The sequence below is a fragment of the Aedes aegypti genome, chromosome 1 (genome assembly GCF_002204515.2).
Source record: "Aedes aegypti strain LVP_AGWG chromosome 1, AaegL5.0 Primary Assembly, whole genome shotgun sequence".
Taxonomy (NCBI): Eukaryota; Metazoa; Arthropoda; class Insecta; order Diptera; family Culicidae; genus Aedes; species Aedes aegypti.
This window is the reverse complement of record NC_035107.1, coordinates 182,916,190-182,943,409: the sequence shown is the minus strand read 5'-3', so window position 1 is coordinate 182,943,409 and position 27,220 is coordinate 182,916,190. Positions and strand designations below refer to the sequence as shown.

General features: G+C 37.7%; 1 protein-coding gene across 3 annotated transcripts in view; it reads right to left on the bottom strand.

Annotated features, from left to right (window-relative positions):
• The window catches only part of LOC5577246 (tyrosine-protein phosphatase 99A), a 439,034-nt gene that overhangs the window by 222,539 nt on the left and 189,275 nt on the right, over positions 1–27,220 (bottom strand). For all 3 annotated transcript variants that reach the window (XM_021854700.1, XM_021854693.1, XM_021854685.1), the window contains one exon: positions 7,235–7,404. In XM_021854700.1, the coding sequence (XP_021710392.1) occupies positions 7,235–7,404 (170 nt within the window). The remainder of the gene's footprint in view (positions 1–7,234; positions 7,405–27,220) is intronic.

Genomic DNA, 27,220 nt, shown 5'->3' with positions numbered 1-27,220 from the left:
CTCTTCAGAGTTTCAAGAACCCACATCGCATACAGCTTGTACCTTGTACTTGAAAGGCAAATCCGTCGAACAACGAGATTTTTTTCCAGGAATCCGGCAGACTATTTTCGGCCCACACAGATTCTAACAAACTCTAGAGCTCAAATAAAACTGTAGAATCTGCGTACTTTAAATACTCAGTAGGAATTCGATCCTCACCATTAGCCTTCCCATTCGCCATCGTATCCAACAGCCGACGTATTTCGCCAATCGTAGGGCTAGCTGGCAATGGGTGGCCATTAGACTGATGCAAATTTTGAAGTTTTTGCTCCCCTATGCTTAAACGATGTCAATTATGATGAAAACGATCCTCCCAAAATTTTAAGTGATTCGGAAGAAATTTGGTTGTGCACAAGCTGTTTGAAGTTTGTATGGAAATTACTATGGGAAAGGCAAACTTTTTGTGTTCAGTCCTCTAACTGCTCGTCATAATAATCTATGGAAAAGTGAACACACTCATCTTATGTGAAAACTTCCCAGCTACAAATTTGCCGAAGACCACATTTCGATGAGACGTAAGGATAATTTGTTATTATTGATAACAAAGTCTAAATCATGCTGAGATGATCATTCAATTACTTTCGGAGCAACACTGCTGTTTTGCTGTAGAACATAGTAGCCTGGATTACTTTGATCTATTCTTCCCGCCAGGAGCACCACTGTTGCCTGCCGAACAGTTGGTGAAGCATGCTACATGCAAACCAACTTTATGATGATGAATAACAATTTATCCTGAGGTCCAATCAAAAAGTGGTCTTCGGCAAAGTGGTAGCTGGGAGGATTTCACATTAGAAGAATTTGTTCACTTTTCCATGAAATATTATGACGAAGAGATAGAGAGCTGAACACAAAAGATTGGCGTTTTCCATAGTAATCGCCATATAAACTTCAAATGGTGTGTGCACAGCCAAATTTCTTCCGAATCACTTCAAATTTTGGGAGGATGCTATTTACCAGAATTAAAATCGTTTAATCATAGGGGAGCAAACATTTCAAAATTTGCATCACTCTAGTGGCCATCTGTCTCGGAAATCGAGCCAGGCAATCCGTTAACAGACCCCCCAACCACCATACCCCAGCTACTTATAGGGATAGTTTAGTAGTGCGTAATGTTCCTCCGTTTACGATGCCTTTTCAAGTATTTGTGAGTACGTTTTACACGTGAGCCAAATGAGTACTGATGTAATTTTTTGAAAAACTCCTCACACTTCTGTTCATCTATTTCCTGAAGCTTCACTTTTAAACGTGAAGTAACATCAGAGAGTCTGGTGGATATCTTCGTTGAAGGTTTGTATGACAGCCAAAATTTATATTTACATATCAGTGTCACCATTTTACGACAGTCTCGATCAAGCGGTAAACCTCCTTTCCTCAGGGCTTTGCTTGCGGCCCTCGTTGTCCGCTGAACCAAGTTATTCAAGGCATCAGTCGTTGATGAGTCGTTGTGATTTTCTCAATTCGTCATGAAAGACTTTTTGGGTAGCTGTATGCTGAAGGGTCAAAGGTTCAGCCAAAGGTACAAAGTTAGGTTTCCGGAACCGCCTCATTTGCTGGTTGCATTTACCATTCGGTTGCACGACAGATTTACGGTTCGGTCTTATAGTCCAAGTCAGCACCTTATGGTCAGTGTTCACGCTCAGGGCTTACGCCCCTTGTGGTCACGTATATAATACTTGGAAGCAAATGGGGTCATAACATGATCCAACTGTGAACATTAGTCCACGCCCACAATAGTGATTTGGCTGACTGCATCGACCGCGCAACCATATTGTGCCGCAACAAAACATATCGGAACTGAACTCCTGGTTCATTAGTCTTATCGTGACATGTATGCTTTCCGAGGCAGAGTTTTTCCCGTTCGGACGAATCATTGTAAGCAAGATGGTAGTTGAAATCTCCGAGCATAATTATAAGCTTTTTGTCTGGGCAACTTTCAAAGAAACCATCAAGTTGTCCCAAATAGCTGGAGTTCGATCTATTGGCAGCATGAACATTAGCTACAATCACATGACAAGTGGTAGAACCAATGGTGTATCGAACGTCAGCAATCAAAACGTATGGTCCCAGGCAGTTGATGTTGTTAACGCAAATGTTATGCCATTTTGAAACCAATATGGCTAAATTTTGTTTTTGATTCTTTCGTACACTTCCGGTCAACCGGATATAATACTTCGTTTCGGACTTAGCAGCATCAATATTTGCCTCTTGAAGAAAAGCAATACCAATCCCCTCCTGATTGAAATGATAATCGATTTCATTCCGTTTCTCGCGAGTTCTACAACCGCATACATTCCATGACGCCATCTTTATATAGCAATCGGCATCGATACTTAAATCCGGCGCCACTATTGGACCATTGTTTCCAACTGCATTGTTTGAAAACGGCATGGCAAAAGAATAATGACTGACTGAAGGACCAATGGAAAAGGCGGATTGAGGAGATGGGAAGTTGTCCGTTGTGCTGACATAAGATGTAGGATTGCAGATAGATGACAGGGACGGAAGGTAATTTGTTGGAATGTTGGGGTTCGCTTCGGGTTTATTGGCACTAGTCTCATTCTCCGTTTCCACTACTATCTCGTGGTTTTTCTGATAGAACGGACGATCGCTGGGAAGACAAAGCAGCAGTGTACGAGGATTTGACTGCGGTACTGTCGTCGTTGGTAGGATCACGGGAGGACAAAGCATGCGAAAGACGGTTGGCAGCAAAGCAGAAGCCTACCTCCTGCTCATCGGACCATAGCAAGGCTTCTCGGGAGTTTCCATTCATCGTCTTCTTAATCGGTTGGCTGGAAGGAAAGTTGAACGAGATCAGTCGTTTGGACGGAGATTTGTCTGCTGTGTCACTATCAATGGTAGGAGTGCAGGGGCGCGACAGGAGCGAAGGGCAGTTTCGGACAGTAATGGGGCCCTCTCCTGGTTCACAGGAAGGAGATTTTACTTCTTGAGCCGTTTCCGACGTCGGTGCAACTGGTAATGTGGGTGATATAGAAGCACAACTGGATGATATGAACTGAGGAATGGGTAGAGGACTAGTGAGGTTGACTTCAGATCCCGTAGAATAGGAAGCTTCTCGTATTTTGATAATCTTCGTTGGAGATGACAGGTAGGAGATGTGTACAACACTGCCGATCATGAAAGAATGGCTCTGACCCACATAAGCCCTCGCTGGAGATGTGGCGCCATCAAAGCATTTGGGAGATATGGCAAGCTCTGCAGCGACTCCACTGTACGCCACAATCAGGACACCAAATAACTTAGTGAGTTTTAGTTTTCTACAAAGTTGTTTGTCATAAAAAAACCCGTGTTTTTGCTGAACATGGGTGATAATCACCCTATCTTTTGAAATAACAAAGTTATTCGTGAATTACTCTTTTTTCAAGGGGTAGTTTAGGCCTCTATAACTGGCTTAGGCGCAAAATGGCGCAGACAACTCTTACAAATCATGAGAGTACCATATCTCCCCTTTCCGCATTTGATAAAAACTGTTGTCTATATGCGTCTTTGCATGGGTTTTTTCTATCAAACAAATCTTCTACAAAGTTGTTAAATATCTTAAAACGCGTGCTTTTGCTGAACATCGCACCTCTCTATCTCTTAAAGAAAAAGAATTATCAGTCGAGTTCGTTTTAATAAGGCATATTTGTTTGATAGTAAAAACCCATGTAAAGACGCTTACAGACAAAAGTTTTTTTCAACTGCCGAAAGGCGAGATATGGTACTTTCATGACTTGTGAGAGTTGTCTGTGCCATTTTACGCCGAAGCCAGTTATAGAGGCCTAAGCTACCCCTTGAAAAAAGAGTAATTCATGAATAATTTTGTTATTTCAAAAGATAGGGTAATAATATGTTCAGCAAAAACTCGGGTTTTTCATGACAAACAACTTTGTAGAAAACACAAAAAATGTTAAAAATCTTGGACAAAAGTTATGATAAAAAATATGATTTTTAGAGGCCAATCACATACAACGGCATATATCTCTGAAAGTATAAGAGATAGAAAAATCGTGTCTTCGACAAAGTTGTTTCAAATTGCCAATTCTACAACTTTGCCGAAGACACTATATGTCTATCTAAATGTTTTGAAAAAAAAAGTTTTTCTATCTCACTGCTAGGTGGATTGATCACAAAACTTTTTTTGTCAAAAGTTGCGTTTTAATACACCAAGAAACTTCTCCGAACAAACTATATCGCTAAAATCAACGGTTTGGGTGCTATTCAAAAAGCGCATGAAATCGAGAAAATAAAACACAGTGCGGTGTAGTATTCCCGGAAACGATCGATGCGCTCATCCAAATCCGTGATATCGATATTGTACAGTTCACATGCAACGGATAGACACTCTTCACCTCCCCAGAAAAGGTTATCAGCCAGCAGGTCTAAATACTGCCAAACACGATCGTGTTCGTCCACGAATCCGTGCTCAACAAAATCCTCAGCGAAATAATTGAAATACCGCGTAAAGTTTTTCCGCAGATGGTCCACAATCAAGGCACGTACATGCAGCGTCGTGGATGCAAAAACCTCATCATCAGGATGAATGCCCAGAACCTGGTGGACAATGCTACCGAAGAGACAACTACCATTACCCGGGATGGGTTGAAGCCACAAGTCGTACCCGCAAACTTGACGACGTTTTAGACGAAAATACTTATTGTGGTCCATTTTCGTAAGGCGCGGATGGCGGCAAAGACTGAAACTGAACAGAAGAATACAAATCTTGTGCTTTGTAGCAAAAGTTATTTCTAATCCTACACTGTGCCTAAACACCATTTGTATATTATGTGCTTCTCCCTCTAAAATCTGTAAGTGCTGTCTATTGTTTCTATTATTTCGGTTTACGTTCGAAACAAGCCACTTAACGCAGAAAAAAGCCGCGGGTAATTATTATTATTATTACTTTTTTTTTTTTAAATTTTGGATTGTTTGGAGAATTTGTTCAAATGTAAACAAAAACTTTTTTCAAAATTATAAACTACAAGCGTTTAATTTCTTCGGTTTTCCATTGTCAACCGATTGATTAGACTATGGGCAAGCATACTATACAACCAGAATCGTAGACTTTGTCACCAAACGATAAAAAAATGCCGGGGGTCCAAAATATATACTTTGAGGGTCCAAAATGTATTGGTGTGACCAAAATAATGAAAAACAGTGCTTCACAATTCAATTATTTTCGACGTTTTTTGAATCCTACATGACCGTATGGACATTTTTATCTCTTAGATGAAGTTTTTCTCTACATTTTGGCATGTTCTTTGACTCGGTTATGCTGTGAACAAAAAACTGAAATCACTTCCTTAGGGGGTCCAAAATACGACCGTTACCCTATGTAGTAAAAATCGGTTTATTCTGTCCATTATTTGCATGATTTCGGTTCACGTTCGGGGCGTAAGTGCTAAACCGCAGTTAACTATAATTTCTTCCTTTTTTACCGATGACCCTGGAGGGATCGGCTTTGTTTAATGCGTCGAACTGAGCAGAAATTCGCCAAATATTTAATAATGCCAACGCAGAAAATATGGCAAAACTTTCTTATTTCGATGGTCGGGTTCTAAAATATTGAATTATAAACATTTAAACTTTTTCCGATGACCTTGGAGGGATCGGTTCTGTTTTGTAAACTGAGCAGAAGCACAAGAAACATTTAAACTTAGTACAAACACAATAATAAATAAAGCAAGTCTTTCTTATTTTAAATCACAAACACTTAAAAAACAACTGCCATGGGTCCATTGCCAGCTTATCAGGCGAATCTTGACCTAATACCCATCCCAACCCCCACCGTATCACTTATGAGGGAGTCGCTGAGTCGGTGGCCTCTCATTAAGTAAGTGATACATTAACATTTCCTTCCCCTGTCCCAAGTTACGGTGAAAATGGGCGTGGCCGGGAATAGTTATATATATTCATACTTTGGGTTTTCTTGTTCATGATTGGATCATGGCTTATTCCTCAACCATGTTCCTGAAAGCAGTCTGATCGAGATAATAAAAAAAAAAACAAAACAAAACATGAGTATTACTAGTATTCAATCTACGAAGTATACCGTAACTACGCTAACGCTAAAAAGAAACGAGTTATAATTGACCTAAAATAACGAATTAAAATGAACTGCAGCTTACAGCTAACTCCCATCTAAATAACGAGTTTGCTTATCAGAGGTCCGAAGATATCCGTACGTGTGACAACAGATTCATATTCGTCGGTCTTGGGCGATACTGTTCCAGTTGTCCCTAACGTTTGAGGTCGTCAGGACTTCTTCCACTACGTACAGCCGGCGTATTCGTGGTCTTCTACCATGTCGCCTACCTCTATCTTGATCCCTACTGAATCTTATTTTCGCAAACCTTTCTTTCGACATTCGCACTAATGGAACAGACCACTGAAGCTTGCCGTATTTCACACGCTTATCGCATCTTTAAACAGTTGATACAAATCTTTAAACAGTTGATACAATTGTTAGGCTTTGTCGGTTTCAACAACGCTAACTGTTTCGGTACATTTGCATACGAGAGGTTTGCCGAGAGCTTCTGCACTAGCAGTTTCTTGTTTTGCTCACATGGTATACCAACATGTACAAACTCCTTGCAGTGCAAACACGTCTGACGCTGCCCCTTGTAGCCCATCGCCGAGTCCTCATCTCGAATTGTCACAAGTGAAGGAATGTTGTTCTTTACAACCATCCGTGTGATGCGTACGCCAGTTTTAACGCCTGCACAAGCGGATCGTTCGTCCCACAGCGAATCATGAACGTTAAAAACGTTACCATACTCAGAAAGTAACTCGGCGATCTGTTCGTTTGAAATATCGTTGGATAGATCAAACAAGCGTACTTCCACTGCTCCCTACTCCATCATTAAGCGTAGCTTGTAGATCTCAACCTTCAAACACGAACTCGTGCTTGTTATCGTGCTGCTGGACAATCGTTTCAGCGAGCTCGAGTTTGTTGACCTCCACGAAGGTACATCCCAGCCGCCGGCTTGGTTGGAGGAGAAGAACGTTTTCTCACGTGAGACCGAGTTCTTTCCCTATGAATTTATGTATTTCATCATAGGAAAGCTGTTTCGGAAACTGCGAATAATTGACGCGAAATGTATTTTCGCAGCGCGTCATCGCGTCAAAGCACAGTAGATATTCGTGGCGGTAATAGCAATCAACAAACAACGTATGAGCTGAAGTGTCTTATACTTACTCGAAGACTGCTGACCAGCGGCAGTCCCCCGTCCACGTACTCGGCTATGGTTTGTGAAGTGCGCCAAACCAACGTGTCCACCAGCGAGTGCTCGGTTACTCCCGGACAGTTGAGGGTAACGTTCCTACCAGCAACGGCCACGTATTTTACCACTGGTATATTTTCGATATCTGAAATTAGAAGAAATAAAATTTTATACATTTTTTGTGTAGGTAATTTCAAGTGCATAATTCAATATACAAGACAACAACATATTTTCAGTTTAAAGGTTATCTTTCAATTAGACTATATCAGCTATATATATTTATTACAGTCTATGGTGAAACTGAAGTCGATGGCGAAACTTAGTAGTAGTTAAAAAAACTATTTTGCAAACAAACAGCTAATTAATATTCGTTTTCGAATGTGATTAAAGTTTTTTTTTTTCCTGATATTTGCTTCCCTATGGATCCCCACTGTTTCCCTCGGCTGTCAAGTGAACCGTTTTAAACCATTTACATTATGGTTCATGGCATTTTATATATTTTGATTTATTTCATCTGTCGTATTTCATTGATAATTAAATAATGAAATTAAATTGACCCTTGGTTAGTCTGATGCCAGTAATGTGTTGTGAAGGACATTTCTGAATAAAGCTGTCGCCTAAGCGCAACCTTTATGAAATATACAACTCCTCAACCAACAGTTTTTTTTTTTTATTTCGTATGGCCACATCGAATGCTGTTTCATCTGATTGTTGCATGGATCAAATCATTTGGCGTCATCCAGTCCAAGCCTAAAAATAATGAAAACAGCTTTCCAGGCAAGCTGCCAAGCCCAACTGTCGATGATTGACATTGTCTTCCATAAATCAGGCCAAAAAAAAATATTTTGTCAATCATTTTCCCTCTGCTACTTTTAGGTTCTGATTCAGTTTACCCTTTTTCCGTTCGGTAAGAGTAAACCATTAAGGGTCAAATAACATGGCTAAGGCATGCTTCCAACAGCCATTCTGCTTACTGTGCTTACTGTACAGTTCAAAACGATAATTTTAAAGAGTATATTTTTTCAACATCAGAGCAGTGGCCCTTTACTCCAACAAAAATGCATCCAGAGAAGATCTTTTCCCCTTGTTTCATCATTCAGCATCGATGATTCATTATAATGGTTCCAAAGGTTTCGTGCTTCGTATTCCAAACATGTTTGAATAAATCTTACCATATTGTAGGCTGTACTTAGCAATGTGCCTCATATTCCGTAGTTTATAATTGAGTTGAGGTGTCGATCTGATCTATCCCAACTGCTGTTTCCTGAACAATAGGGTAACGGTCGTATTTTGGACCCCCTAAGGAATCAATTTTAGTTTTTTGTTGCAATTAATTAATTGCACTGCGTAACCAAGTCAAAGAACATGTCAAAATGTAGAGAAAATCTTCATGTACAAGTTAAAAGTGCCCATATGGTCATGTAGGATCGAAATAATTGAATTGTGAAGCACTGTTTTTCATTATTTTGGGCACATCAATACATTTTGAACCTTAAAAGTATATATTTTGGACACCCAGCATTTTTGTCGTTTGGAGACAAAGTCCACGACACTGGTTGTATAATATGCTTCAATGCTAATCAATCGATTGACAATGGAAAACCGAAGAAATTCTACGCCTTTAGTTCAAAAATTTGAAAAAAGTATTTGTTTACATTTGAAAACTTTCTGACGGCTTCTATTTACGTGTGTAACGTGTTGTAACGGTTGCATGGATGAACCGATTAAATTAAATTTATTTCAGATAAAATAAACACATTTTCAATGTACAAACGGTTAATGCAAGGAATAGTCCTATCTTTCCAAATGACGTGTGAATTGAGTTAGTCTTTCGATTTAAACTGGGAAATTTGCAGGCAAATGGTCCAGGGGTCCAAAATATATTGGTTACCCTACTATCTGCTCGCCTTGTTGCGAAACAATATGGAAAAGCCTTGGAATGTGATACCTACATGGTATTGATGTGCAAAGATCGCTTCAATCTCTACAACAAAAACAGAGAGATAGTCTACTTGGCAAATCATTGTTGTGTCTGATCTATTTCTGATGCACGATAGAGGATGATCTGTCTGAGCATTTGTTTATCTTCAATTGCAGCGAATAGTACCATGGGGTGTATAAAAAACTTGCGAAGCAAATGTTATGTTAAATGGAAACTGAAGTGCATTCAAACGCATTTGACATTTGTGTATGTCAGAAATCAAACATTTACTTACTCTACTAAATTCCTATCATGAAATTCAATAATTAATTTCAGACACTTGTTAACAATTACCTCATTGAAAAGCCTAAGGCGCAATTAAAAATGGAGCAAATGTCAAAAAATCGAAAAAAAAAACACACAGCCTTTTTATTTTGCAAATAAATTGTCGATTTTAACGACGAAAAGTTCTTTTTCACTTTAGACATTTGCTCCATTATTACTTGGGCCATTAGTGGTCCTTGTAGGATTTACTTCGAAAAAAATTGTCGTTATTTTCTTTGTCTCTTAGAATAGAAAATGATTTGTTTTAAAACGGATGGAATTTTTACTGAACATATCTGTTACTAAAATCTTAGATAATATTTTGTATGAACTTCGAAGTTTCATGGTATGTGTACTATGGTAAACATTTTAATATAGAACTAATTTTCCTACCTGAAGAAATTCCAAACGATTATTGTGTAGTACTGTAGAAGTATAACGCGAAAATATTGCCGGTATTTTTCAAGAAAATTACCGAAGATGTGTTGTAGAAAAATTTGTAATTTAAGATTTTAATAAACTAAAATATTAGGGAAAATGTTTACATTACTAAGAAAATTTATAGAGAAATTCCTGATGAACTTTCAGGAATCAGGAACCATACGTATAAGAATCCCGCAATTCATCAAAACTCCTATAGTGTACCTTTTTCTATATTCTTCGAAATGTTGCTTTTTGGAGAATGGAAAGATGTTTGTAGCATCATGAGAAGAAAGATATTTAAAACGTCATGAGAAGAAAGGAGAATCAACAAAATGTTGATGCAGGTAGAACAATAGATGGGCAATGGTACAATGAAAGATAATTTATAAGTTTTTCTCTGGAAGTAAATTACAGGATAGTCAAAACCTCTCTACTTGATTCACAAATATACAAAATTTCTAAAGAAGGTCCATCAGAATCGTCTTTAAAAATTATCCTTTGAATTTATCCCTTCTTGACTTCTGGTTTTTAAGAATTCTGCCAGAAAGCCTCTAGAAATTCCACCCTTGTATCACACAAAAATTCAAACCTAGAATATGGATTGTGCCAATATAATTAATAAATCTTTTTCTCCTTTCCCAGTTATTTTGCTATGTATTTCTCGACAGAATCTTTTACCGCTATGCTAATTTCGGAAGCAACAGTTTTCCTAGTTCAACAAATTTCCTCTGAAGATTCAAAGACAAGAGACATTTAAAAAACAAGTTTATTGAGGTAAGTTTTTAAAAACTGAATGTTTAAAATTTCCAAACCGGCTTCCGGTATTGAAATACATTGTTAATGAATTAAAAGTCAATGTTTTGACATTTATGACTTCAAAAACGGTGTTACTCAAACTTTCGACTAAGGATTTTTTTTTAATCTGCACAGAGGTGTAGAATAGGTGTATAAACCATCTGGCGTTTAACCCTCTAATACCCAACCCCGCCCAGGGGCCCAGATAGCCGTAGGGGTAAACGCGCAGCTATTCAGCAAGACCAAGCTGAGGGTCGTGGGTTCAAATCCCACCGGTCGAGGATCTTTTAAAGGAAATTTTCTCGACTTCCCAGGGCATAGAGTATCATCGTACTTACCACACGATATACGCATGCAGAAATGGTCATTGGCATAGTAGGCTCTCAGTCAATAACTGTGGAAGTGCTCATAAAGAACACTAAGCTGAGAAGCAGGCTCTGTCCTAGGGCGGACGTAACGCCAGAAAGAAGAAGAAGAAGAAGCCAACCCCGCATTTAGACGAGGTAGACTTTTGAATTGAGTGTGTTTTTTTCCGTAGTCCGGAAATCGAATCGATTTTATTTTTGGTTTAAACCTTGACTCATAACACGCATATGAGAAAAGTTTTTTTATGGTTTTTGAAAATTGTTTGAAAAATTGTATTCTTATGTAACCTACAAATGCCTGGGGTTTAATTAACGCGTAATATAAAAAATCGTGCCTTATATATTTTTCTGCTATCAACCTATAACAGAAGAAGAGCTTGTTGGTATTAAAATGATTTCAAACCTGTTTTTCCGTTAATTACGCGGAAAATAAAAATATTTCCAGAAAAACATTAAAAAAATATTATTTTTAAAAGTTTTGTTAATACTTGAATTTTTATTATTGCCAAAAATCAGTTACTTGAAGAGGCTTCAAGAAAGAATGAAAAAGGATAGGGATGTTCAAACATAAAAATTATAAAAATCAAATCCCAAAATTCATAAATTTGCGAATAAAAATAAATCATTGCCCAAAACGTGCTTAGAACGAGTTTAGATAACTAAAAATGATATTTGGATCGAAAATAAAAATTTGGGTATTGGAGGGTTAAAGTTTTCATGGCTATTTTTATTTGATAATAACGGTAAATTCTGCACCGTGGCTTGTATTGCGACTCAAGACGAGCTGATCTCAAATAGAAGCAAGCCGACTAATGCCACATCGGTCAATTCGTCTAACATTACCTAATATATAGCATTAGCACTACTTTCCTCCTAAGTTATTTTTCATTAAAATATTTCTCGGCGTTCTCATCATAGTCATTCTAAGCTTCTATTACAAACTCTGTTATTCATTCAAAATCATCAACACCGCCAGCAAAGCCATATGTTTGCATGAAGAATGTTAGTAAGCTGAAATTCACACTAAATTAATTGACCCTAAATAGAGAATCGTATCCTGTCGTCGACACTTAAGGTTCACTTTACCATATAGGGTTTCCTAAAAGCATTTTTTTTCTTGCCGCTCGTCATTCGACTAAATGTTAGTTAGTTAGTTGTCTTTGATTGAGACGCTTCAAATGATTAAGTCGTTAGTGTCTTGATATGAAACGATAAAATGATTTAAACATATTCGACCAAATGTTCATTCAACCAAATGTGCCTTCGAATAAATGTACTATAGACCAAATGTCATTGGTTCTATCGCGTTAGTCTAAATTCCGTTAGGCCAAAAGGGCCCTTATATCGAGGGTCATTATGCCGAAAGGGTCAATCGACCGCGTAAGACAATTGTAATAGTATTGGTACAATTTCTCTGGATAGATCATCCGAGTGCGATTCGGAAACTAGATTCAGTTTGGGTGAAGGTGGATGCTTCGGAATGATAAATAAAGAGCAAGAAGCTTAGGGCGAGGAAAAGAAGGCATTAACTGCGGCACCCCCTCAAGTCTGACATAGAAACGAGCGCGCCGATCGGCATTTAGAATTGGGCCGATGATGAAGGAAAAATGAGTCTGTTGGATAATGTTGACAAGCTTAGACGTGTGTTTTTTGGACTTTGAATTTTCCAATCCGCGAAGTGATACCAGCGAATAGTTGTTGCGGCAGATGTCAAATATAATTGATCAGGCGTCACGACAACACCTACAGATTGATTTGCATTACCTAAAAGCAGCCTAATACTTTTTTAGGATGTATGGATTGTTAGCAGTTGTAGATAAAATACATGTGGGTTCTCTTGTAATGTTTATATGGTTTGTTTATTTATTTATTTATCTATTTTAACTAAAATTTTGAAAAAGGGAAAACCCCCTTTGAGTGATCACTAAATTAGATCTTCTCAAAAAGGCACAAAACCTCTTCATTTTTTTAAAACGTTATAATAAATATCTTATAAACTAAAGGCTCACTCGGATTGAACCATAACAGAGCCAGATTCTTGATCTTCTGAAACGTTCAATCAGAAAAAAGGGAAATAATCTCTCTTGGTAGGTGTTTCATATTTCAATCCTGAAAAAAAAACAAAGAAAATTAAGGCAGATACAAATCAAACAAGATATGATATCTCATTTAGATAATTATATAATAGTTTCAATGTGGGATAAAATTTACTTCCAAGTATATCACGGACAGATGTAGGAGGAGTTTGGTATAAGATTTTCAAATTTTTAATGAATTTATTTCTAGGTATCATAAATTTGGTGCATACAAACACAATATGATCAATATCTTCATAAAATTCCCCACAATCGCATAAATTTGAATCCTTCATATCAACGCGTAATAAATAACTGTTGCATATGTAATGATTCGACATTATTCGTGAAAAAGTGCAAATAAAATTTCTATTTACAGATATGTTTTTAAACCATGGGAATTTATCAACAAACGGACAAATGGAATGACACCAACGTCCTTTATCACTCGAATTTCAAAAATGTTGCCAATTATCCATACAATATTTATTAGTTTTGAATGATATTCTGAAGCACAAATTTCTCTTGTAAATAATTCCACGAGTAACCCCTAATTTGGTCAATGAATCAGCTTGTTCATTGCCATAAATATTACAATGAGCAGGAACCCACAAAAATTTAATTAAAAACCCTTGAGTATATAAATCATACAAAAGATTTTTAAGCTCCAAAAGAATGTGATGAGTTTTTGAAAGTTTATGGAATTTAAAGCATGAAGAGAACTCAAACTATCAGAACATATTATAAATAAGTTTGGAGTAAAAAGTCTAATCAAGTTCCATGCAAAATATAAAGCAGTTATCTCAGCTATGAATATAGAACAAGGATTTTGTAATTTAAAAAAGTGAGCCAAAAAATTACTAAATACTCCAAATCCCGCAACATTCTGAATTAAAGATCCATCAGTGAAATTATATGGTTTGTGTTTTTTGAATTAATCCATCATTTTACAACTTGTTGCATAAATAACTATTGCAGTTTGAGACGAATTTCAGTGATTGATTTATCAAAGAAGAAATAGATGTCGAGTCATTAAAGATTTGCATTTCTTTGAGGTTATGCAGTGGGGGCCATAAAATCACATTTAAAGTCACCAATAACCTAGCAGAAAGAGTTGTCAGCTCTCCAGTAGCAAACCGTTTGCAGAAGAACGTCTCACTCAGCATCTTGAACGTGAACACAATGGAAGATCATCACAAAGCACTACTACTGTGGTGTGATGGTGCACCCCACGGATTTCGTTAGCGAGTGCCAAAGCTCATTGCCATAAAAAATGGGCCAAATCGCTGATCGAAGGGATTATTGTTTCGGTGAAATGTGGGCCCTTACCTCCACCCCATCCGGCGGGGTATAAAAGGGGATGGTTCTATCCCATGCACAGTGGTGGAAAACTGGACAAAATCTTAAGAAATATTAAAATTTCATTTTAAAAATATTTTCTTTTATTTCAAGTACTTCAACGAAGAGTGCCAAATTTTCAACTCAATTGGATGAAAATTGAGTTCTATGGAACTTTTTAAATTTGAGATTTAAATATTTAATTTAAATACTCTGACATTAAAAATAAATAAGCATAAGTGAACATATTAAGTTTAGAGTTATTACACCAAATTACACCTAAACCATATGATCGCTATGTCTGACAAAACCCTGGTGGTTTTAGCATGATAAATTGATTACTTCATGCATTAGATTATATTTTTCAGATGGGTAATATGATTAAATCGTTAAACTCAACCTTATGACTGAAAATGCACGCGATACGGGAAAGCTTACACCAAAAATGCATACTACAAAATTATCAAATGGTCAAATTTTCAGCTATTTGATCCGACTTTTTTATGGAGGCCCGTCACTGTGCCCTGGTGGGTGAGATTCACATGGGAAAGAAACGTATCGTCAGCTATTTCCGGCGATGCCATTCTATTTGTATGGTTGATGGTTGCCTGTGGATGTGGGCGAGCATGGATGGTCTGAAGCGAACAATGAAAGCGTTAACGCTGCTTAGATACGACGAGGACGATGAAAAAAGAATATGACTGTGGCAGATTATTCTTCCAGACAAAACCTAAACCACATAAAAAAGTCGTGGGCCCATTTACGGGCGATAAACTCGGACATTGGGCGTCGGATGTGGCTTGGCAGGCAGAGATTGGCCCAGTGTGATGGCACATCCTTACGGTTTATTCCTAAATCACTCCCAAAACGGCTGAATAACCAGACCCCACTCAGCGGCTTCCTGCTTTGCCACCAGCGAATAAGAATGTTGAGATTAGCTACCAAGAATTTAATTTTATTCGTCCCGTTCTGGTGTGAGGATTTGACTCTAGGGCCACTCAGGGAACAAGGATCATCTGTTTCTAAGGTAAGTGAGGAAAACAATCTAGCTTACGGAAACCTGAGTACTGGGCGTCGTTTTCTTTTATAATCTTCGTTAATTATTGTTTTCTCAGGATTAGCTGCTTGTTTTGTTTTCATCGGCTGGAGGACATGGGTTTTATTTAATTTTAACAGTTGCTTTCCCGTATAGTAATGTCGGGTCGGGAATGTAACCGGCATGGAATATTGCTTTAAGGAATGTGTTTTGTACGCAAAATTGCTTAAAACCCCAAGTTTGAAACAAGTTGAAACATTGTTCTATAAGTTAAAATTGTGGAATACATGATACTTCAAAGACAACAGCATAGCATCACACCATAGCCATACTCATCGATATTGGACGATACTTCTCCTGAACGATTGGAGTTTCCAGCTCGTCTTCCACTGCATACAGCCGATGTATTCGTAGCTTTCCAGAAAGTCACCGATGGTTGCCTGATAATATTACAATATTTCTATTAGAGTTGCTAAATAATATTAGCTGATGGCTGATGGTCTAAAACTATCAATATCACTTGCGAGCTATCAATATCACTTTGATTGTTGATTGTCAACAACAGCAGTGATGCGGCATCGCACTCTAGATCAAAATCACTGCAGAATAAGTGATCACGTGGTCATTATCCATGCTATTTATGTTTTTCAGTGACCAACACATAGTTTCAATCTATCCGCAATACTGTCGAAAATATCGTACTGATAAATTGCCATTTTATCTGCTCAATTTAAAGCTAAACTTAATACATCAGTGATATCCATAGTCTATCGCCATCAATGCACTGGTGATGGAGTAGACAGCATGATGTTGATGTGATATGGAATGATTCGATTTGTATCGCAGTTGGCCTGTACAAATCAGCAAATTTTAAGCATTGATGGTGACATCGAGCAACTCTGATTTCTAATATTTTTATATTCACTAAAATTTAAGTAATTGAATACAACTGAATCGATCAACACAAAGTTGACGAAGTTCTTGACCAGTTGTAATAAGCATCTAGGAGAGGTGTACCCCTCCTAAGAAAAAAATATTGTTTATTCATAAATCCAGAGACCTTTGATTACTGTCAATACACCCGATTCTGTGTTTGCACGGGGGATGCGTACCGTGCAAAAAAAGTTTTCAGTTCAAAATTTCAAAAACCGAGCAAAAATAGTAACACCAGTTCTCGACGTTTCATGAAAAAATAAGGTTTTGGCGGAAAAAATGTATGGAAACTTTATTTTGCACGGCCGTGTAAAAAAAATCCGTGCTAAAACAGAATCGAAAGCTTTCAATTTATACTCAGCAGGAAAAATATAGAAACCAATAAGAAACTATGTTTTTGTATTAAAAATGGGGGTGGTGAATACTGGACCACTTGCACCAGTATTTGCCACGTTTTTAATTTCGATTCCTGAATTCGCCACCTACGTTGAATTCTTATGGAGGGTGGCGAATCAGGATCACCAGGGCGAAAATAGGTGCAAAGGAGCAAAAATTTTAAGGAAAATGTTTCCGTATCATCTTAAAGCAATTTAGAGAACACTAAACAATTGGCAGCCATATAGAGTAAGGTGGGCCAAAAGTTTGACCTTAGTGGTATAATCAAAGTTTCCAGGAAAACAATAGCAGTTAAAACAAAAAAAAAATACCATACAGTGAACTTTCATCATATTGGCTATAATTTTGCTGAACAAACTTGTGTCAAAATATTTACCCATTTTTAGTTATAATAGTTTCAAAATTGATTGTCTTATTCGAACTTTTGCCCCACCGGTGGGGCAAGAGTTTGAATCTAGTGTGGGGCAAAAGTTTGCTGGCTAAAACACAAAATATCGATCCTTTTATGACAGGCATACTTTACACCAGCCGTAAACTTGAGTTTGACGAAAAATACACACTAAATTTTCATCAAAAAAGTGTCCAAAACCGGGTTAATTGTAATATACTCAAAAATAGCAGTTTTTCGCAAAACTGAGTGGAAATGTAAAATTTTGGTGACAGTTTTCACTCGATCAGACAAATTAAACTAAATTTGAAGATAATATGTGGATTTTAAGCAATTTGCAAAATTTTACGTGATTTTATACATGGGTCGAACTTTTGCCCCGCTGATTCGAACTTTTTCCCCACTATGGGCCAAAAATTGTTTTCAAGCATTTATGCAAAAACTAATACACCTCAAAGCAACCTTATGATAGGCCTATAAACGCCCTTACATAAAATATTGAAAAAGATTTAATCTTCAATTGGTTCCATGCAACGAAAGTTTGACCAAAAATTACAATATTCACGTCGAAAAACAGCAAATAGCCGTAACTTTTCCAAATTTCAATCGATCTTTATGATATTTGGATTGAAAGTCTCTTACTTCAATAGCATCCAAACCACTATGACATTAATAAGATTTGCTTTGAATTGAGCTAGAAATCTTAAAAAGAAACTCTTACCCCACTCGAACTTTTGCCTCACTTTACTCTATGTCGTAAAACGGTATATAATCCGGGGTGGCGAATAATTGGTATATGGCGAATACCGGTACACCTTCCCTATTGTTCTGAAATTTTTCTACATGTTAGTTTCAATAAAGAAATCCGTTGCAAATGTCATATTATATAAAACCGAGTATTCATATTAACGCTTGTATTGGGTTTCGAATTCCGTTTTCCATTACGCACATTGACAAGAAATATTTAAAATTTGCTCAAAACATTCGTGTTTTTTCATTTATTGTAAACTATTGAAATAATGTTTTATTGTTCATTCCAACGCGTCCATGAATTTTCAAAATCCCTAACCAACACATCAACTTCATATACCTTATGCCCCAGATTGGTCTATCAGAAAAAGGCGAAGAATACGAAAGTAAGGTACATCGTCTGCTTTTCGAATTGTGTAAAACATACTACTTTCGACTGATTCGATTCATTTCATTTAAACTTTCGAGCTAGTTTCCAGATTTCGATTTAATACCTGTGGTTGTCATATAGCTTATTTCCCAGATCAGAAAGCGAAGAAATAGGAAATATCCTATATGAAATTGATGTCTTGGCAAAGCATGTATGAGATGAACATTATGCTGTTATTGCATCCCGACGGTCCCGATGGCACTGCAGCAGCGTCCTTGAAATCATCCTCAAAATATCGTATTGTCGATTATTCGTAATAAATCAGATATTGTATGATGCTACGAGATGAATTAAGAGATTATACCAAGTATGTAATTTTCACATTAGAAAATATTACACAAATAAGGGCCGATTGAATTGTTGAATTCGAGTAACACAGATACATTTTGACGGCGCACTGGTTGAAATTCCTAGCCCGATGAGTTTTGCGATGGCGGCTTCTTCGGGGTCTTCTTAATCACGGCGGTCTTTGAAATTTGATGGGTTTTTGCTAAGATTTTTTTCACGAGCTCGGTTGTGCAAATCTCGGTTTTCCAATTTTAACCGAGACTCAGCTAACAAATGGTCCGGTTGCTTAACAACAAATCACGATTTACTTATACTCGGCTTCTATTTGCTGGGATCCCAGGAAATTCGTTTACCGACTACTCGGCTGTGCGGATCTCGGTTAAAATTAGCCGAGATTCGGCATTCTAAATTAAGTGTGTGCCTTATTTTTTCTCCTCCTGCTTCTCGAATGCCAGCCACAGTCACAGTTTAGGACTGTGATGACGGCCACAACCATCACATCAGGGATGCCAGATAATTGTTTCCAATGTTTTCCAATTGCATGGAAAAATGTCTTCCAATGTCTTCCACTTAAAACTTTTCAATTATCATGGTAACTTTATAGCCTTTATACATTTTCGGGTTAAGGTCCCAGTAAAAATGGAGCAAATGTCAAAACTGAAAAAATCATGGGCATCTAATTCTTCCGAAAGAGGTGCACTTTGCGAAAAAGAACCACGTGATTATTGAGCTGAAATCGAATTCAGGTTAACTTCTGCGTTCATGAGTCCTCTCATGGCGTAGTGGTTAACGCGCCCCAACTAGAGATCGGGGAGTCGTGAGTTCGATTCTCACTGAGAAGACGTGTAACTTTTTCGCAAATCTTCTCATCAATTTGTCCATCTAATCCAATTGCAAATTATATGTAATGTTTAGCTTTTCGGTAGTTGTGAAAAAATCAGTTTTCTGCTTCTAAATCTACAATTCTGAAAAAAAAAATTAAATACACACAGCTGTTTTACTTTCAAACTAAAACTGCTGTGTGTTTTTTTTTATTTGTTGATTTTAATGCAGAAAACTGCTTTTTCAGTTGTGAAATTCGCTCCATTTTTAGTTAAGCTTGGTAAGTCAGAAAATTAGGCCTTTTATCATGTTTGACATTATCGCTTCTTCAAAGAAATCCTTCACAGCCAATTCTTCTAGCATACTGTTTTAAAACCGTGCTTGTCAGGCAATTGTTAAACTGTGCAAGGTTTTATTTTCAACTAGATTTCTAGAAGAATACTTCTTTACGAGTTCCTTCAGAAATTTTCAATGATATTCCAAGCCAATCGTAGAGAAACTTTGTGTTCTTTGTACAAGAATTTATTCAAATGTTAAATCAGGGATTTCTGCAACAATTTATTCGGGAATTTCGCAAAGAATTTCTCCAGAAATTTTTATACAGATTTCCTTAACACGCCCACCTTTTTCTCCAGCAATCTCCAGTAATTCTAGCAAAAATACAATAAGTTTTCATGGTCTTCATCAGACTCTTTAGCAAATTACTCAATCGGTTTTTGAGTTTTAGTTTTTTTTTCAGGAGATTTTTTCCAAGAATTCCCCCGGAGATTTCCCTCAAACACTTCTTCGGGATTTTCTCCAGGAATTCTCATGTGATCTCAATAGCAATTTTTTCGTGGATTTCGTCCAAGATTTGCACCAGGAGTTCCTCAGAGGATTTCGGACAGCAATTTTTGCGGGGATATGGTCCAAGATTCTCTGGGGATTTCGTCTAGAAATTCATTAAGTAATTCCTCTGAGACTTTTCTCCAGAAATTTTTCCGGGGATTTTTCCCTGAAAATTTTTCAGGAATTTCCTCCTTCCTCAGGAACTTCTCCGATTATTTTCTCCAATAATTGTCGGGGCTTCCTTCGGGGATTTCAAGGATTTCTCCGGCGATATCCCTAGGAACTCCTCCGGAATTTTTCTCCAGGAATTTCGCAGGGGATTTTGTCCAGAAATTCCTCCAGGGATTTCGCCAAAGAATTCCTCTGAGAATTTTCTTCGGAATCTTTTCTGGCAATTTGCTCCAGGTATTCCTCCGGAGTTTTCTCCAGAAAATTTTCTGGAGGTTTTTTCCAAGAATTCTTCCGGTGATTTCCCCCAAGAACTCCTCCGGGATTTTCTCCAGGAATTTTCAAAGAGATTTAGAACCACAAATCTTTCAAGGATTTTGTCCACAAATTCATCTGTGGATTTCATCCAGAAATTTTTCCGGGGATTTACTCTATAAGTACCTCTAAATATTTCATGAATAATTACCTAGGGGGATTCAATTAAGAAATTCCTTGAGGGATTTTTCAGAGAATTTATCCGGCGATTTCCAAAGGGATATCTCTTGGGATTTGCACCAGGAATTTCACGGAAGATTTTCTCCAGGAATTCCTTCGGAGATTTGGTCCAGAATTTCGTCCAGAAATTGTCTAAGAAATTCATTCGGGGATTTTTCAATGATTTTCTCCTGAGATTACTTCTGGGAATTCCTCCAGAACATTTTCCGGGGATTCTGTCACGAAATTCCTCCAGGGAATTCATCCAAGAATTCTTCCGAGGATATCACTTGGCGATTTGCTTCAGAAAATTCTCCGGAGATTTTTTGAAAGAATTCCTCTGGGATTTTCCCCAAGAATTCCTCCGGGGATGGATGTGTTTCTGGAGGAATTGTGGAGGCGTTTCTAGAGCAAATCCGGGGAAATTGCTTGACGAACTCCGCAGAAATTCCTGAAGAAACTAAGGGGATAATTTGAAGCAATCCCCACTGTTGTGATGAACACCGGAGGAACCTTCTAGGAATTACAAAGGAACTTTCGAAGAGGAATTTCTGAAAGAAATCTAGAAGAATTGCCTGTGGAAATATGGCGGAAGTTCCGAGGAATTGCTGGACGAAATCCAGAACAATTGCCAGAGAACATTCGAAATAATTTCTTAAAGGATTTAAAAAACTTGGTGGAAGTCTAGAGAAATTCCCGGAGAAATTGTTTAGAAATTTCCTGAGGAACTCTGGAGGAAATTTTGTGATTTTTTCGAAGCAACTTCAGAAGAACTTCTAGAGGAGCTCTGGAGCATTTACGAGTAAACATAGTAAAACCCATGAGTATAAGTGTGAAATTTAATTAATTTTGTATCTTTTGTATCACCACAACATTATACAATATTAGGCAAACGGTGTACATAAAACCGATAACGATTTATTTAATAAATGAGGGAGATATTACATGCACAAAGTGTCCACTTTATAAAATGAACAGTCCTTAGGAATTTTCAAAATGCTAATAATTCAAAATTGTCTTCGAAATGTCTTCACAAATTCTGAAACGTCTTCCAAAAATCTTCGTCTTCCAAATGTCTTCCACCAGGGTTGGGAAAAAAATCTGAAATTCACTCTACAGTAGCCAAACAAAGCCAATCACAGTCAGCGGAGCCAGTGAATTTCACGCCCATCACTGCTGTAGGCAAAAAGCCTTGAAAATCGCAAAACACCCGTTGCTAAGGGCAACCCAAAATTACTGTAGAAAAATGTTCTATTTCCCGCATATAGAGCCTTCAATGACACTCATGATTTAGAGAAATTCATGAACCCAACGTAGGCTACTTGATGAGATTCACGTTTTTGATCTACAGTACTGGGAGAGCCACGTGATTTTCGCGAAATTCAAGCCTACTACTATTACCATTCCCAGCACTGTCTTCCACACTACTCAAATGTCTTCCAATGGAAGACATGTCTTCCTACCTGTCATCCCTGCATCTCATTCTCCTGTGGACTGCTTCCTCTTCTTCTTCTTGGCGGTGGCAGTGGTGATGGGTTTGGCTTCGGACGGCATCTTCTCTCGATCGGTCGACGGTCAGTTTGATTTGAACAAAGCAAGAACGGGGGGTCCTCGACAAATGGTCCTTTTCAGGACCACCAAAAAGAGTTAATTTCTGAAAACTTCATCCGATCAATAACAACACAAAACTAGTACACTTACAAATTCAAACACATGACAAGTTAATAGTAATCTTTCACAACACTTATACTCAAACTTCACTGTCACTCAAACATCATAAACAAATCAAATCCTTTTTAAAGTATTTTACTTCGAAATTTGAAACTCTAAAAAAGCTTCCAAACCAAATGACAGATATCTCTTGAAACCATAACGTAATTGAATACTCAAAATCACAGCACCTATCATCTATCATCAAACATCCTATCACCTTCAAAAGGCTACTGCACTGTTGTAAGAGTCTGACCCAGAATTGATCAAAGTTGTGTCCATAGTAGTCCTACGTCAACCCTGCGGGAATGTAACAGACATTACCCACCCCATTTTTTTTCGTTTATTTTTTAGGGTTAGGGTTTTAGGGGTAGGGTTCATGAAGTTATGGTCAAATAAAAATGATTTTTTAGTGAAACGAGGACAATTTTTGAGAAAACTACTTTCACCTAAGAGTTTTGATTTTAGACAAATTCGATATTCTACAAACTTTTTATTAATTTGATTTTGAAAAAAAAAATGATGTTAAGAGCTTTAATATCCGTTGGGAAATAATAAAGAGTAGTGTTTGATCCTTCGACCTTGCCGCTTGCTCCTGCGCGGGCGAGCGACGAGGGCAGGATCAAACATGTCGCGCGTCGTTCCCGCAGGGAAATGAAAAAGCGCCGCGGATCATTAGTAATGTTTGATCTATTGATCGCGTCGCTTGCTCTTGCAGGGGCGAGTGATGAACACTTCTGTGGCGCACATGCGAGTATGGAATAATATCGCGTATCCGGTTAGGCGTGATTATATCATGGATCGCATCACCAACATTGGTGACTCCCAGATCTCTACCTTATCCCACTAACCCAATATCCTTTCCATGACAACCGTGGAGATGATCTCGGTCTCTAGTAACAACGATAGGCACACTAACATTCCTTTCCTTCCCCGATTACCGTAAGGACGTGGCCGGCGCCGTTATTGACTTTCAAATTTTGAGCTCTCGATTTGTGCACATTGAAAATGATAAGCTAATCTCAAGCCCAATTCATTGAATCCCTGTGCAACTTCGATTGTTCTGGTCAATCACGGAGTAGCAACTACGAGTTGTACGGTCATCTATGCTCATGCTCATGCTCAAAATCCGTTGCACGGTTAAATATAAAAAATCTAAAATGCTTATAAACCATACTCAAACCATATTCGATCTTTTAACTCCTTACAAGGCATATCCCTGCATTATTGTGTTAAAAGATAAACGGGGTTTAATCGTTGTAATGCTTAAAACGATTAAATTCCCATACTGGCTTTCAAGCTTTTGTTTACTCTCCTCTTGGAATTAGAACATAAAAAAAATCAAATGGAAATGAAACTAATCAATGGATTCTTTTAATTTTGCTGATTCATCAAATAATTGCACATCATATTCAATTTAACAAAGATTAGTGCAAATAATCATTTCAGTAGGTACCCGGGCAAGTTCCTCCTGCAGTTTGGTTCGCGGATTCCGGTAGTTTTTTGGACGACGAATTTTGTTTCGGTTGCACCCGCTCCAATTGCTGCTCCATCTTCCAGGTTCAGATTCACTCCCGAGTATTATCAGGTTTCGTATGCCAGGTCCGGGTTCCTGGGCACTCCTGAGCATCCATGCGAACAATGATGAAATCCCCTGCGATATTCTATGATTAGTGAAAAACACAGAGAAAGACTAATATAATGTAACTTACCATAATGTATCCTTCGTGTCTTCTCAGGAACATTCTTGTTCAAAGCGTTTCTACTGCCAGCTTTTTCCATGTCCATAATCTCCGTGCGGCAGAAACCCTGCTTCGATAACCACCAATTTTTTTTTTGTTGAGGACTAACTTCAATATTTCGAACTTTCCACTGATAAATTAAACTGAAACTCGCACTAGATCGCGGTTTTTTCATGTTTGCTTAAACCGTATTGCAGTATGTAATTGATGTCGTTGTGGATCCGGAAAATATCACAAAGTGTCAAGTGTAGCGTGAAGCAACTCATATGCATGAGTTGTGGAAAACAGTGATATAATATGATATTATGGTGAAACTGATTAGGGGCCCTCCATAAACCATGTGGTTATTTGAGATAGAAGGAGAGTGTCTGGCCAAAGATCACGGTACAAATAAATTTGTATATCCCTGTATAGAAAAACGACCACAAGGGTTGAGAGAGAGTCCGAAAATCCGAAAAAATGACCACATGGTTTATGGATGGCCCCATAGAATGATTCGTGCATATAACCACTCGGACCAGAATAAAGATTCATATAAATTGTTTAAAAAAAATAATTATACAGCTTTCAGATTCAATCTTGGTCTAACATGGCACTATTGCACGTTATTGATCAATTTAAAGTAATAAATCGATCTAGCAGTATCTTTTCAATTTGGCATTAATCACATATCGCTCAATAAAAAGAAAAACAAAACATTACAGTGAGTTAAATGAAGTTTATCTAAATGCCAGATGAATCCCCCCTTCAAACAACAATTTATCATTTGCCTTGTTAGGCACTCTCATCCACGATTTACGATTTTCAATTGTTCAAGCTCAAGTTGTTCAATCCTCTGAATCCTTTAAAAAAATCTCCCACGTTCGGTGGCGCAAAGGTCATATCGAAGCAATATTTCCCATTCGTCTAATAAATTTTTATACACCTGTCTGTTCCCTTGGAGTGACACGCTGTCAAACTTTCAATCATTTCCCTCTTAAGCTAGGCTTGTGAGCACCTGCCGCTCTGCCACGTGCTGTTTTCACTGGAATACATTTCCCTAACGAGACGCACCGTCGACCTTACACTTTTCCTCCATTTTCAATTCGACTTGGCTCGATCCTATCTATCGCCACAGGCTCTAAACAGGACTACTCTGCGCATCCCCACTTTAACCACCAAAAGGTAAGTGGAATGTAGGGGTAAGTGCTATAAATCGAACCGAGCATATGTATCTCTAATGGCATCATATGTGAACCCATATCGATTTTTTTGAGTGCCTCTTGCAATCAACTCTCCCTTACTCGATTTTCGGTACTCCGATATCGAGTTAGAGAACTATAGTAAAATTTGGTTTTCAAGGCTTCCTCGATAGTCACTTGAACCGCATTTGCACTGTTTTTGTGTTCGTTGAAATCGAACTATGGATAGTTGACTGTATTGTCAAGTGATCGACTTCCATTTTGATAATCTTTGATGAGCGCATTGCTTCAGATTTACGTTATAAAAAACAAGTAAAGCGCCCGGAGTCAAATCATACATGATTACATTCTACAGCACTTTCCCCTACCATATTTGAATTGCTAATGGGCCATTTCCCCATCCACTTCATTCCCGCTGATTGATGGAATGAGTCTTCTAGGCTTCGGCATGGTGCGAAAAGAAATCCCGCCAAGTCGTTAAACCGAACGAGAAACGATAAAGGGAAAGCGAGTTTCCATTTCAAAAAGCCGTTTTGGAAATTTCTGATGATGTGTTATGGGGAGGATTTTTGGTTTGCTTGGTCGTCAAACGGTCTGCTGCAGCTTTCCGTCAGCTGAATGGAATGCGAATAGACGGTTTCTTCCCATTCCTGGAGAAATATGAATTATTTTCGAGATCAAATTGTATCAAGTAAATTGGTACGTTACCGTCACGAAAGACCACTTCAATTTCGAAGAATTGTCGCATTAAATGGTCTGATGTATTTATTGTTAGAATTTGTTACTGTTATTTCGGCTTATGTAATAAATCATTGTTTATTTCAAAGAATTTTTTGGTCAGGGCTTACTGCTAGTTTGGATAATGGATTTGGATGATAGCTTTTTTTGTGTTGAGCGAGTTTACATACATTACTAAGGGGTCTATTTTGTAAATCGAGCAAATTTATGTGACTCGTCTTTGGTCACTGTCGATCAAAGTAAGCATGCATATTTCAGATGTCACCCGTCGACTCCCATAGTAATCCAGTCACATAAGGTGACAACTGTCGAAAAACTCGAGTGACAAGACCGTGTCGAGTGGAAGTTTTGGTCGACAGTGACTCCGGTCGAGTCATTTTGATCGACTCGACTTATAAAATAGACCCCTAATTGTACAATCTAAAACTATGATATCTCTATAAATTCCTCCGGAAATTCTTTAAGGGTTCTTTTTTGATTATTCCAAGAGATTTTCTTACTATTCTTCTCGGTATTCTTCTCTACAGTTATAATCACACCAATATTTCAAGATACAGTTATGTCCCGATTTTGTCAGCCCTATGCTGCATTTAGGGTTGACGAAATAGGGAAAGAGATAAAATCAGGAAAACATTTTCGATAGATTTCAAGTGTTATTTTAACTTAGTTTTAGGACTTAGTTTTATGATTTTATTAGGATAAACATTGCTTTTACTTCCATTTTTTATGCACCGTAATTCAAGGTAACATTGATGAGTTTTTTGGCTAATTATTTAAAATTTCAAATTTCAAAACTTCGATCTTCAGATGATTGTACAGACGTGGCTAAGGTCATA